Source organism: Polistes canadensis, unplaced genomic scaffold (assembly GCF_001313835.1).
Source record: "Polistes canadensis isolate GaletaPanama2010 unplaced genomic scaffold, ASM131383v1 scaffold_332, whole genome shotgun sequence".
Lineage (NCBI taxonomy): Eukaryota > Metazoa > Arthropoda > Insecta > Hymenoptera > Vespidae > Polistes > Polistes canadensis.
The window spans coordinates 18,552-31,334 of NW_014569879.1; the positions used below are offsets into that span (position 1 = coordinate 18,552).

The following is a 12,783-nucleotide window of genomic DNA, read 5'->3' on the forward strand; positions in this document are numbered from 1 at the left end:
TATATATATAATTGAAATGATTAAAAATGAAAAATTATACTAGATAGCAAGTTTAAAAATGATAAAATTGTATTATATATAAATGTTTAATTATTGTTACTGACCTTCCTATTTCGTTGGGTACTTTAATGCCCAAAATATGTGGCTCCATGCCATTTCCAACCCAAAAATAGGCATCTGGACCAGCACCGTCGTAATGCAAATTTGGAATATAGATAGTTTTGCTATCAAGGATGCTGATATTACCGCTACGAAGGCCGTGTGCCAATCTTGAAAATTCAGGCAACACTCGTGGCTTTGGTACCTCTAAATCCGGTGGGATGAAAATGTCACCGAAATCGACCTGGAATAGAAATAAAAAAAAAAAATAAAAGAACAATTTATTTATTAGAAACAAATAAACAATTAGATTTGTGTTAACACTTAAAGTTTTATTAGTTTTTTTTTTTTTAATAATCGTACAAATTTTTTTTTTATCAAAGATCGCAGTGATAGTTTCTTTTTTTTTTTTATTGATGATCATACCACTTTTAAGGATGTATTTTTAATTTCTATTAAAATCGTTTGGTTTTTTTTTTCTATATACTATTTTACTCAATCAAGTTTATTCCTCTCAATATAATTAAAATAAGATTTTCGTTTATTATTAAATCGTAATAAATTTTTGTATCCATAATTTCTTCTCGACTGTTTTTATTTTTTCTTTTTTTTTTTTCTTTTTTTTTCACGAAGATCATAAATAAGATCTAAGCTTATATAATTTTTCGCAAATAATTTATTTGATCCGGATTTTCAATTAACGAGATGAAGTATTTATTTTTTATCAAAGATATTTATTTTTATTTAAATCATTTTAACGATTCTCGAAGTATCATACACGGTTCACGAGTGATCCAATTTATCATTGCGAATCTATATCATATATATATATATATAATGCATATATATTTATGTATATATTTACATCCCCATATAAAGTCGTTGAAAAAAGGTCGATCTATCATCCCCCTACCCTTGTCGTTAAAGTTGACGTCTCGATGAGGGGGTTAGAGTCGTTTATATTTCAAGTTCCGTCAAATGTCTAAAAGCAAAAGAGAGAAAGAGAGAAAGAAAATAAAAGGGAAAAGAAAGTAAAAAGAAAGTAAAAAGAAAGTAAAAAGAAAGTAAAAAGAAAAAAAAGAAAAGAAGGATTCTCAAGCGGAACGTGGCGTCGCGTCGTAAAATCTGAGAAACGGATTCTCACCCTTCGTTCAACCACCACAAGATCCACTTTCTTTTCCCTCTTTCCCCCAGCCCCCCTAGGGACTATTTTATGGGAAAAAATCCAATGGTTCTTGTCGATTTCTCAATTCATTTTAAAACCTCCAACAAATTTATACGAAATCATTGAAACTTTTATTACTTGTATGTGAGCACCGTAAATGGGGTGTGTAGGGGGTTGTGATCGGTTTCAAATAAATTCCAATAATAAATTGAAATTATATGATTCGTAATTAAAATTATTTGTTTTCCTTCTATATAAAGAAGACTAATGTCAATTTTGTATATTATTTTAAATGAATATTAATTAATATTACGTATTACAAGAGAATTTATTATATTTATTTATTATATTATTATTTTTTTTTTTGAGGGAGGGAGAGGCTAATTTAAGATAAGAATTAATAAGATAGAATCCATTTCACTAAGGTATTTCGTATTTAAAGAAAGACTTTGTAACATTGAGGACTCGGATATCGATCGGAATGCGTAAGAAAGAGAACATAGTATTGTAGAACAAGCTTATTACCTTTCTCTCGTCTTGTTCTTTAATACGTTAGAAGAGAATACTCGAAAAGGTGAATAGATACCGATTACACTCGATATCATCTTTTATTCACTCAAGCCAAGCTGAGTTGAGTTGAGACGAGCCTTCGAAATTCTACGTGTCCTGATTTTTACTCTCTCTTTTCGAATATCCTTTTAAAAGATTCTAGATTGTCTAGAAAAGAATCCGATACATATGAGATATCGGAATATGGGTTAACGTGGGTGAATCCAGATCAATTATTTCTTACGATTTATTTATTGATCTACCAATCATTATTCCCTTATAACCTACTTTTCATTACTTATAATATATATAAATATATATACCACATACGTATATTAATTCTATTCTTGATTTTGTTTAAATAGGATACAGTTCGTGCACGTTTAGAAACGATAATACGATAGGCTAAATGTTGCAACTTGCTTGTAATAAATATCATATAGCGAATATAACGAAATTCAGATATTAAGTTCGATAATAAGAGGAAGAGAGAGAAGGGGAATGGGGGAGAGAAGGGGGAAGCCTGAATACCGAAAACTTTCTCTTTAACCCGTATATAATCTGGACCAAGGAATAACCGGTTGTGAGAACCGCTAGTCGTGAGTGTGTGTATGTGTGTGTGTGTGAGAGAGAGAGAAAGAGAAAAAGATAGAAAGAGAAAAAGAGAGAAAGAGAAAAAGAGAGACAGGACAAATAGAGGCGTGTGAAGTTACGAGCAAATATTAGAATCTACAGAAATGGTGAAGTTGTTAAACATAGTGCAGGTTTAAAACGAGTGCGCGAAGCAGTTGCTCATAAATATGCGATTTTTTTTTCCCCTTCCTCCAGGAGACGCGAACTAAGCGATTTCCAAATTGGAATTAAGAATTCGAAAGAATTAGTGAGATAAAATAGAAAGAAAATGTTAGATAAGGAAAGGATTATATTTAGAAAAATAATATGAGGATATTGAATAATCTTGTATGATTCATATTTGTCTACGTAATATTATTTTTTTGTATAATATTATTATGCGAATTAAGAATTAATAGGAATTTGTAACAGAAAGATAGATAGATAGATAGATAGATAGATTGACTAATTGGTAGATATATATATATATATATAGATAAATTGAAATGTAGATATATATGAAGAGAAATAATGAATAATTTTATATGATTCATTGTTGTATACGTAACGCTATTATCATACATGTATCATTAGTCAAATTAGAAATTTGATAAAATTAATGAAACAGAGAAAGATATAGATAGATGTGTATAGATAAATAAATCAAATAATCTTATTGGATTTATGATTCACATTCGTGATATCGAATAATTTAATATGTATGAATGATTGTTATTATGTTATTACCATGGATTTACATTAATTACCTATTTTTATTATTACAATTCTTACTTGTATTATTATCGTAATTATTAAATTGCATATTGTTACAGTATCGATCATTTCCCCCATTTATAGCAATCAAATACATATGCACAGAAATCCACGTGATAACTATACTAGTAATAGTCATTATTATTTCAATGTTTTATTTTAAATACTTTTTCTAATGATATATCGTAAATCATGACATTTTTTAAACTTATGCATGTCAATAAGAAAACAAAATTATTGATTGATTATTTATGTAATGTAAAATTAAATTTTAACAATTTTTCCATTTGCGCTAAGAGATAGAGAAAGATGAGAAAACAATAGAAAATTAAATGAAAAAACATGGAGACTATTATTTTTTATAATACTAACCATTTCTTTCGATAAGAGAGAAGAATTTTATCGAAACGGTAAAATGAATCGTTGAAATGTGTGAGGGGTTAAATAGAGGAGGAGTGAGAGGATGGAAACCCTCAAAGTAGAAAAGAAATTTTAAATAGGGAGTAAATCTTGGTGGTTGATACAAGTGAGCGAGGGGTAGAGTTTAGAAAGAGAGAGATAAAATGATAGAAAATGATATCCCCCTCATCAATTCGATACCTTTGATCTAGTCGTTATATCGTAGCTTTGGAGAAATCCCCGGTAGGGTTGTATGTGCCACCCTCTAATAGACTGTTTATCTCTTAAGCCTGGATTTTAGATTTAGATAGGGAACCCTATTATATATGCGAAGATTTTCGCAAATGCGTTTTATGTCAATATATCGCACACGGTTTACTAGTTTTACTTGTATGGTGTATGATACTTATACAAGTTCGTATAATACACACACATGTATGTACATAAAATATGTATGCATGTATGTTTCTTTCTATATGATAATATATGCGTATGTATACGTGTATTGGTTTTATTTTTGCTGATATATATATCTATTTCTTTCTCTTCGTTTATCCTCTTTTTTGTTTGTTTTCTTTTTTTTGTTGCGTATATAGGCTAGTCAAAAAGAGACAAACTTCCATTTTTTCAGATAAAGGTGGGAATTTGCAGTTGCAGTTGCAGTTAAAAAGTTAAAGAAATATATAATAAAACAAAATGCAGTTGCATTTGCAGTTGCAGTTGCAGTTGCATTTGTCTTCTTTCTTTTTATTTCTATTCGGTTGTCTGCTCTATCCGTCAGTCTATCTTTCTTTTTCTTTCTTTTTTTCTAAAATAAAAAGATTTTTATTTTCATTTGTCCCCCCCGCCTCTCTTTCTTTCTCTCTCTCTCTCCCTTATTTCTATTTCCGTTTGTCTTTCTATCTTTCTTTATCTTTATCTTTCTATATTTGCATGCTTTATCTTTTCATATACGTATATGCATGTGTGTGTGTTCCTTCCATGCGTATAAGTCAGATTTATGTGTTTTTGCATCAGTACCAGTTGATATATATCTCTCTCTGTGTGTGTATGTATATATATATTTATATGTATATGTATGCAAATGCGTGTTGATTATTTTAAAAAGAGATAGGTTTTAATTCGTTAAGCAGGATATTCTTTTTGCAAAAGAATATTTTTCCCTTCTCTGTTTAATCTGGCGCATACACACATACAAATATATATACCTACACAATTGGCTGATCTCATGGAAGATTTCTTTCAAATTATTTTTCATGAAATAATCTTTCGCGAAAGCGTGCAATGGTACATTTTTCATTTCCCTTTTATCTCTCTCTCTCTCTCTCTCTTTTTCTCTCTTCTTATTTTTCCTCATTTTTTGTGGACCTTTTTGCTTATGAGTCTAACGATAAAAGTGAAATTTGTAAATTAGAAAAAAGGTAAGCACCGGAAAGAATTCGTTTTTTTTTTAACTTTTATTAATTTACTTAATACTTTAAATAAAAAATACAACTTTTATTATTTACTTTTATATAAGTAAGTCGCATTTAATTTTTTAATTCGTAATCAAATTTCTTAATTCTATTCTGTATCAGCGGTGTGTAACATTTAAAGTAAAACACAACCCTGACCACATTTTCTTGATTGATACAAAAAATAATATTATTATACATTCTTATGTATAATAATAAAAAAAAAAAACAAGAAAGAAAGTAACTGGTAGAGATCGTTGTTCGTTGAGTTTCACAGTTCGAGCCAAGGACCACAAGGCCACACGTATATTCAATCAAATAAATCCCCCTAACAAACTGGAGGATCACAGAGATATTATCGAGAAACAATTCACGAGGGAGAAAAGCAAACGATATATATATATATAAATTCCTTCAAAAGAGAATAGGGAGAATAAAAAGAGACAGAGATATATATAAAACAAGAATAGAAAAAACTACAAAGAGAAAAAGAGAAAGAATCTCTGTGTATATGTGTATATGTGTAAACAGAGAGAAAAAATGATAATTTAGAAGAAAAAAAATAAAAAAGAGTGGGAGTAAGAGAAGCTAGGAAAAAAAAAGAAAAGAAAAGAAAAAGATAGGTAGAAACAGATAGAAAAAGAGAGAGAGAGGGGTGGGAAAGAATGTGTGGGAGGTGATGGTTAACGTGTATTTTGGAAGATATTTTATGGTACGGTCCAAGCTCGATATTATTTTAACGCCTTATCAACCCCCTATCAGCCCTATGTTGTACCCTACCCCTCTCATCTTCTCCCTTGTTCCCCTCGTGTTCTCGAACGAGTCCTCGTAGTTAAGCACCCTCTCCCCCACCCCCACACCCGTACCCCCGTTGTGAGACGCACGTTACTTCGGAAATTGAGACATCGAGCCTCGTTAGGCCAGATAGAAACGCCCCTTCTTTTTTTCCCACCCCATTATCGAAACTACCAGCAAGAGAACGATAGAGAGAGAGAGAGAGAGCAGGTTGTGAGTTACGAATTTTATTGCGTTTAGATGTCTTTTTCTTTTCATAGGGTGTGTGTGTGTGTGTGTACGTGTCCCTCTACATTCGCGTATAAATGTATTATATTTCGTGTAAGTTTGTATTATTCACTATAGGTATTATAATTTTAATATTGATTTTTGCGTGCACGATTTAATTTTCATTTTTTTTTTTTGCCATTATATAATCTACACCTTGTTGATTCACATCTTTCGTATTTGTAAAATTTGATTAAGTTTTAGATATATTGAAAAAAAAAGAAATTAAATTTGATTATCGATTGTAATTATATATTATACACGCACACACACACACACATATATGTGCAACCAACACGCATTTATGAAATAAACTGATCGATGAGTTTTGATAAAAATAATAAAAAGAATATATCGAATTTATCGTATCGAGATTACCTTTTTTAACAAGCTTCAAATAATCTTCTTCTATATTTTTTACGAACAAGTTTTTACAACCCCCCACCCCCCAAGATATAATAAAATTTGATTCTCGCAATGACGAGATAACGTTAAGACAGATCTGAACTTCGAGTTGAAAAGAAACGTTTCGTCCAAGCTGTTCGTTTTTTTTTTTTCGTTAAGCTTTAAGTACGTGATAAATTAAACGAGCATCTCTGCTAAAGCCCTTATCCACCCTAATATACTCAACCCCCTAAATTCCCACGCGTCCTCCTCCCCTTTTTCCCCACCCCCATATTCCACCCATTTCCCTCTCTTCTACTTCTCTTCTTTTTCTTTTTTTTTCTTTCCTATATCTTTGGCGCAAGATTTAATGGAACTTTTGAAACCGAAACTTTAAATCCCAGCCCCTAGTCTTTTCTTGAATAAGCCACCGTTAAATACTTTTACTTCTTTCATCCTAATTATACGCTTAATTTTTTTCTTTTTTTTCTTTTATTTTTCATTAATCGTTTAAGAATAATTTAAAATTTTTTTAAAAGATGGATGACAACGAAATTCTATTTATATTTTATTTTTCTAAATAATATTAAACGTGTTTATAATATCGGTATTAACATGTTTAGTAACTCACAAGGGTTCAGATGTAATCAAAGAGGGGGTGGGAAGGGAGATACCTTTATTTAAATATATTTATTTACAGCATATTACTCGTATAATAATTTATCATTGAAAATGAAAAGAAAAAAAAAAGAATATACAAATATATTATACAAAAAAACAATACACGAATAAAATATAATATATAAAAGGATGATTTGTTCGTTACAATAGAATATAATATGAAACAACAATTAGAAAAAGAAAAGAATGAAAAAATGTAGGGAATATTTGTTAGGAAAGTTATTGCGAAGAGAACGGGATAGTAAAAAAAGAAGGGCAGCGGTGGGTGGGGGGTACATAACAATGGACATTTTTCAATAGGTGAGAATCGAAAACCGATTTATCGTCGTTTCCGAGGTAGACACGAGCTGGCAGCGCGCGAAGGCACTAATTAAGTAATCCTGACGTAATCCTATGAATCGCGAGACGTATTTAATCCAACATGTCACATACCTTGCAAGTATAGTAATAGCCTATCGATCTACTAGAAACCATCTATCCATATTCAAACACACGCATGTGTGTGTGGGTGCACACGTATACATAATATACATACACAGGTGTGTGTTTATCACCAATTTATAACAATTGATCGAGTGAAAAAATAATGAACACGCATTTAATTTTATCATTTATCTCACAATGCGAAACATTTTAATACGAATATAATCATAAAAACAATTTCTTACTTTTTTTTGGTGATACCAGTGGTCAAAAGAAGGATTATCATCAATTTGGTACCATATATATAATAAAATCCATTTGCTAAAAGTATTAAAAATATTTACCGAAACTTTTCAAAGAAATTGCAAGGATGCAGAATTTACAGCATTGCATTTTCCGATATTTTATGAACTTTACATGCTAAATCTATAACTCGATATGGTATTCTACGCGTAGACAAAAGAATTTACTTTAATTTAATATAAGTTTCATTAAAATTTATTCACTTTTAGTATAAAAAATATTTACCAAAACTTTTCAAAGAAATAGTAAAGTTGTACAATTTACAGCTAAGCATTGCAATCTGTGATTTGATTTTCTCCTCTGATTGGGAGGGGTTGCGTATGGCTGTGTGTGTCTGTGCCCGAGAATTTATTCTTTTCAACGTTGTTTAAATAGTAATTTGATATTCTATAGGATATCAAAGTATTATGTTCGATGCCTAGGAAAAACTCTCCAAAAAGTTGTATTTTCGACTTCTTCTGAAGGCTCTTTGCATTCATATTAATGCCGAGGAATTACTAACAATGACTAAATTCCGGCTTTGACGGTAATATATATATATCACATGATTGAACAGTTTGATTCATTTAAAAAAAATCATTTTTCTTCTTTTACAATAAAATTTATATATTAGAACAATAATAATAATAATCATTATTATTAATAATCATTATTATTATTATTATTATTGGAGCAGTGAAATTTTGTTCGAAAATTAATATCTTTCCTCGTATTTAGATCCAGGTTAGCATTTAATGAACGATTGGGTTAATTACTGTCTCTCTTCATTTTCGCATCGTACGATGATCATTATTAAACCGCGAGAATTTTATTAAAAAAATTCAAGATAAATAAAATCCGTTTGAAATAGGATTAGTTATTATTGTTTAAAGAGATTCCAGTATCGTTTACTGTCCCATTTTTCATTTCTACACGTCTCGCGTAAAATTTTTATTAGAGAAAATTGATTATTATCGTACAATAATAATCTTTCAAATATTAACGAACAAATAATTAATATATATCGATGATATTATAATATATTTACAACAATTCTTCGCACATCGCGTTTCTATTTCTTCAACCATGTAATAATTATTATTAAATGCACAAGGAGAAAGAAAATGTAATTAGTAAAAGTTTTCAAAACAAGAAAAAAAGAAAAAAAAAAAAGAAAAAAAAAGAAAAAAAAAGGAAAAAAAAGGAAAAAACAGGGTAGATTTTTCAAACGAGAAGAAGCAAGCAGAGTAGTTACAAGCATAATTTTTGTCCTATGTTGAAAAGATTGAAAAATATAGTAGAAAACACGGTGAGATTTTTTATCTCTTTTTTTTTCCTTTTTTTTTTTGTCTTTTTTATTTTTGTTATTTAGGACCAACGGAGGAAAAGGGACGGGGAGGGTATAGAGGGAAATAGGATAGAAAGGGTTTCCTTGTGCACTGGCGTTTGTCCTAGCATCATCAGTAACGCTTACACACCAGTAAAGGGAGAGAGAGAGAGGGAAGAATATTATCCAGCTAGGAGTTTCAGAAGGGAGAGAATGACTAAACTTTGCCAGCCGTTGCAGAAGGACCAGTGGGCGGTCCTACGGGATACCTGGAACTTTCGCAAGCTTTCGACCAATCGCGTAGTGTCGACACAGGGGAGAGAAACTACCCAAGAGAGGGGAGGCAAAGAGAGAGAGAGAGAGAGATAGATAGATAGATAGATAGATAGACAGATAGATAGATAGTGTGAGTGAGAAAGAAAGAGTCGGCTAGAAGGGGGGGGCTTAGGGGTGGGATGGGGTGAGATGGGGTGGGAGCTTTCTCCTTCCTTCCGTACTACGAAAAATGATAACTTCTACTGAAATACGCCTGCGGTCAGGCATGCGGTACTAACTTTGCTCCACTTTGCTTAGTTTCTCCATGTCTCTCTAATTTAATCTTTTTCTGTTCCTCTCCTCTCCCTCTCCTTTCCTCTCCTCTCCTCTCCTCTCCTCTCTCGTTCACTCACTTTTGCTCTATTTCCATTTTTATTTGTATTTATATCATCATCCCTTTTAGTTCATTCATTTCCAAAATGTTTATTTTTCTTCTTCTTCATCGTCTTCCTCTATTTTGGTTCTTTCCTTTTTTATTTTTAGTTTTTTTATTTTTTGCACGCACATCACGTATACATCATATGTAAATTTATTTTTATTAATTGTATTATTCGTTTCATAAATTTTTCATATTGTTATATATATGTAAATGCGTATATTATATTTAACAAAAAAGAAAAAAAAAATAGAAATATCTCAATTAATAATATCTTCGAATTTACCATGGAAAACCGATACACACCTCTTCCTATCATTTTTCTCTATGGTATTATTTTATTCTCGTTGGAATTTATAATAAATTACATTTATTTTTCTTTCTCTCTCTCAGTTACATTTATATATACTTTGATAATATGATACTTCTTCTCATTCGAACAGTCACCTCGACATTCGGATTTTCTATGGAACATGTAATTATATATCATGTGCGTGTCCGAATGTTGGCCACTCGGCTAGCAGTTAACTAATACTACTTTCTACTACTCGTATATGTATCGGGAAACTACTTAAGCTGATACTTATGGGTTGTGAAAGCGGCTTACGCAACAAAGTTAATATTTGTTATGGCAGTTCGAATTACATAGAGTTTCTCTGCATGTTACCCCATTCCCCCTTCCCCCTTCCCACCCCCTCTCTCCTTCTCTTATTATTATGTTCAATCTTAAAGCTTTAGATTTGAATAATAAATAACCAGACAATGAACTGTTCAATACACTCTCAACCTGATATCTGATAATACTCGTCTTAATTAATAATAAAGTTTGTTTCAGAAATTTCTGAACGTACTTGCTTTTTTTTTGTTTTGTTTTTGTTTTATTACAAGTACATATAATATAGGTATATTATTCATAAAACAATTACGAAATCATAAAAGAAAATTCCGAGTTTTTAATTTATATGATAATTTTAAATTTGAATTTTTGAAATAATTCGTAAAAGTGGTGTAGTTGAATGAATTTTAAAGAAATTGTTCGTTGCAACACTGAGAGACACAATTTCAGAAATCACTCGATGTGTTTTATCGGTATTTTATTTTTATTTTTACATTGTTAAATTAGTTTTTTCTAAAAACTCTATTTCATTAGAGTATCTCAATTTGAACAAATTGAATCACGTGGGCAATATTAATGATACTCATAGAATGCGTAGGAGATTTCAAGATGAAATGCTTTCTAATATTTGTATCCTCTACTAGAATACATCAGCGCGTATTTTTGTTTTATTTTTAATTTGTAAATCACCCTTTTTATTTTTTTTTGTAACACCTACGATATATCTCGAACGTAAACCGCAATAAAATTGCAACTATTAATAGTGGGCGTAGAGTCATTTCAATTTACGCGGTTATTATTTTTAACGTTTTGCTCCCTTTTCTTTTTTTTTGTTTTTTTTTTATTTTTTTACTGATTCAAAGGTCAGCATTTGTTCTCATTTTTTAAATTTCTTTTTTTAAACATATTATTAGATTAAACATTAACTTTTATTTCTTGATAATAAAGTGATTATTTTTTTCTTTTGTAACATTTTATTTTTATTCTTTTTGAAAGGGGTAAATAATTAAATTGAAAATGTTGAAGCACAAATGTACTGTAATATATCTGTCTATTTGATTTTAACTAGCACGTGCATATATCTATATATATATATATATACTTATGTATGTACGTTATCAAAGGGATAGTGAAGCGTAAATGGTAGCAAAATGGCGTCCCACTGGAATATCACGGCCTTTAACCTTTCATACATATAAGATAACTCATAAGGCTACGTTCTGCGTTGTCCGATTTTCGAAATATGAAATATCAATTATTTACATATACATATGTATCGTATTAATCGAAAAATGTAAATATTAATTGCTCAATAATTTTTGTCTATTGACCTTTTTCCTAACGTCCATATTTTATTTACGAAGGAATACCTTTTTTTTTATAAAATTTAATTATCGCCCGCAGAATTAATTCTGATAATTTTAATTATGATTTTATCATTAATATTTTAATTTGATATTCAATAATTGTCATTTTTGTTTTTCGTCAGTAGAAATTCTATTTTTGACGATACAATTTCTTTTATTTTATTTAACAAATGTGTTAACAATTTTGATGAAGAGAAAATAATAATCTTCCCTTAAAAAAAAATCTTAAAAACTCGTTAATAATTTTTCTACAAAATAAAAATATATAATAAATATAAAAGAATATAGCAAACGCGAGCATCAATTTTTTCTAGAAAAAAAAATCTTCACATATTTGACGAAATAATTTTATATTCCCAAAAATAAAAGTATAATAAATAAAAAAAAATAATAGAAATCACAAAAACACCGTACTACAGTACCCGTAATTTTTTGATTTCAAATTCGATAATAATTAGTATCAAATAAAAATCTAATAAAATTTTCTTGACAATGATTACGAACAAAATTCCCTCATTAATAGAATTACTGAGGGAATTAATAGAAAACAACAATCATTCCAATCTAATTTCCTAGAACGATATGGGTATCCACCAACATAAATATAAAAAAGAAAATCAATCGGGTCTCTCTAAAATATTTAGAACAAATAAAAGTATCGATATTTAAAATAACGTAATATCACAAACAATGTTGAGAAGTTACGATTCAGATCGTAAACGCGTACAATATCTGCCTTCAAAATGGCGGCGGTGGCGGCGGCGGCGCTTTAAAGTCGAGACGAAAGATAGTAGAGTTGGCGTGATAGTAAGCCGCTATAGAACAGTAGTAGTAGTAATAGTAGTAGTAATAGTAGTAGTAGTAGTAGTAGTAGTAGTAGTAGTAGTAGTAGTAGTAG

General features: G+C 30.0%; 1 protein-coding gene across 1 annotated transcript in view; it reads right to left on the reverse strand.

The window, feature by feature from the left end:
- The window catches only part of LOC106791702 (protein Skeletor, isoforms B/C), a gene marked incomplete in the record, with an annotated part of 48,534 nt that overhangs the window by 3,960 nt on the left and 31,791 nt on the right, over positions 1-12,783 (reverse strand). The window contains 1 exon segment of the mRNA XM_014757561.1: positions 105-343. Coding sequence (XP_014613047.1) covers positions 105-343 — 239 coding nt within the window.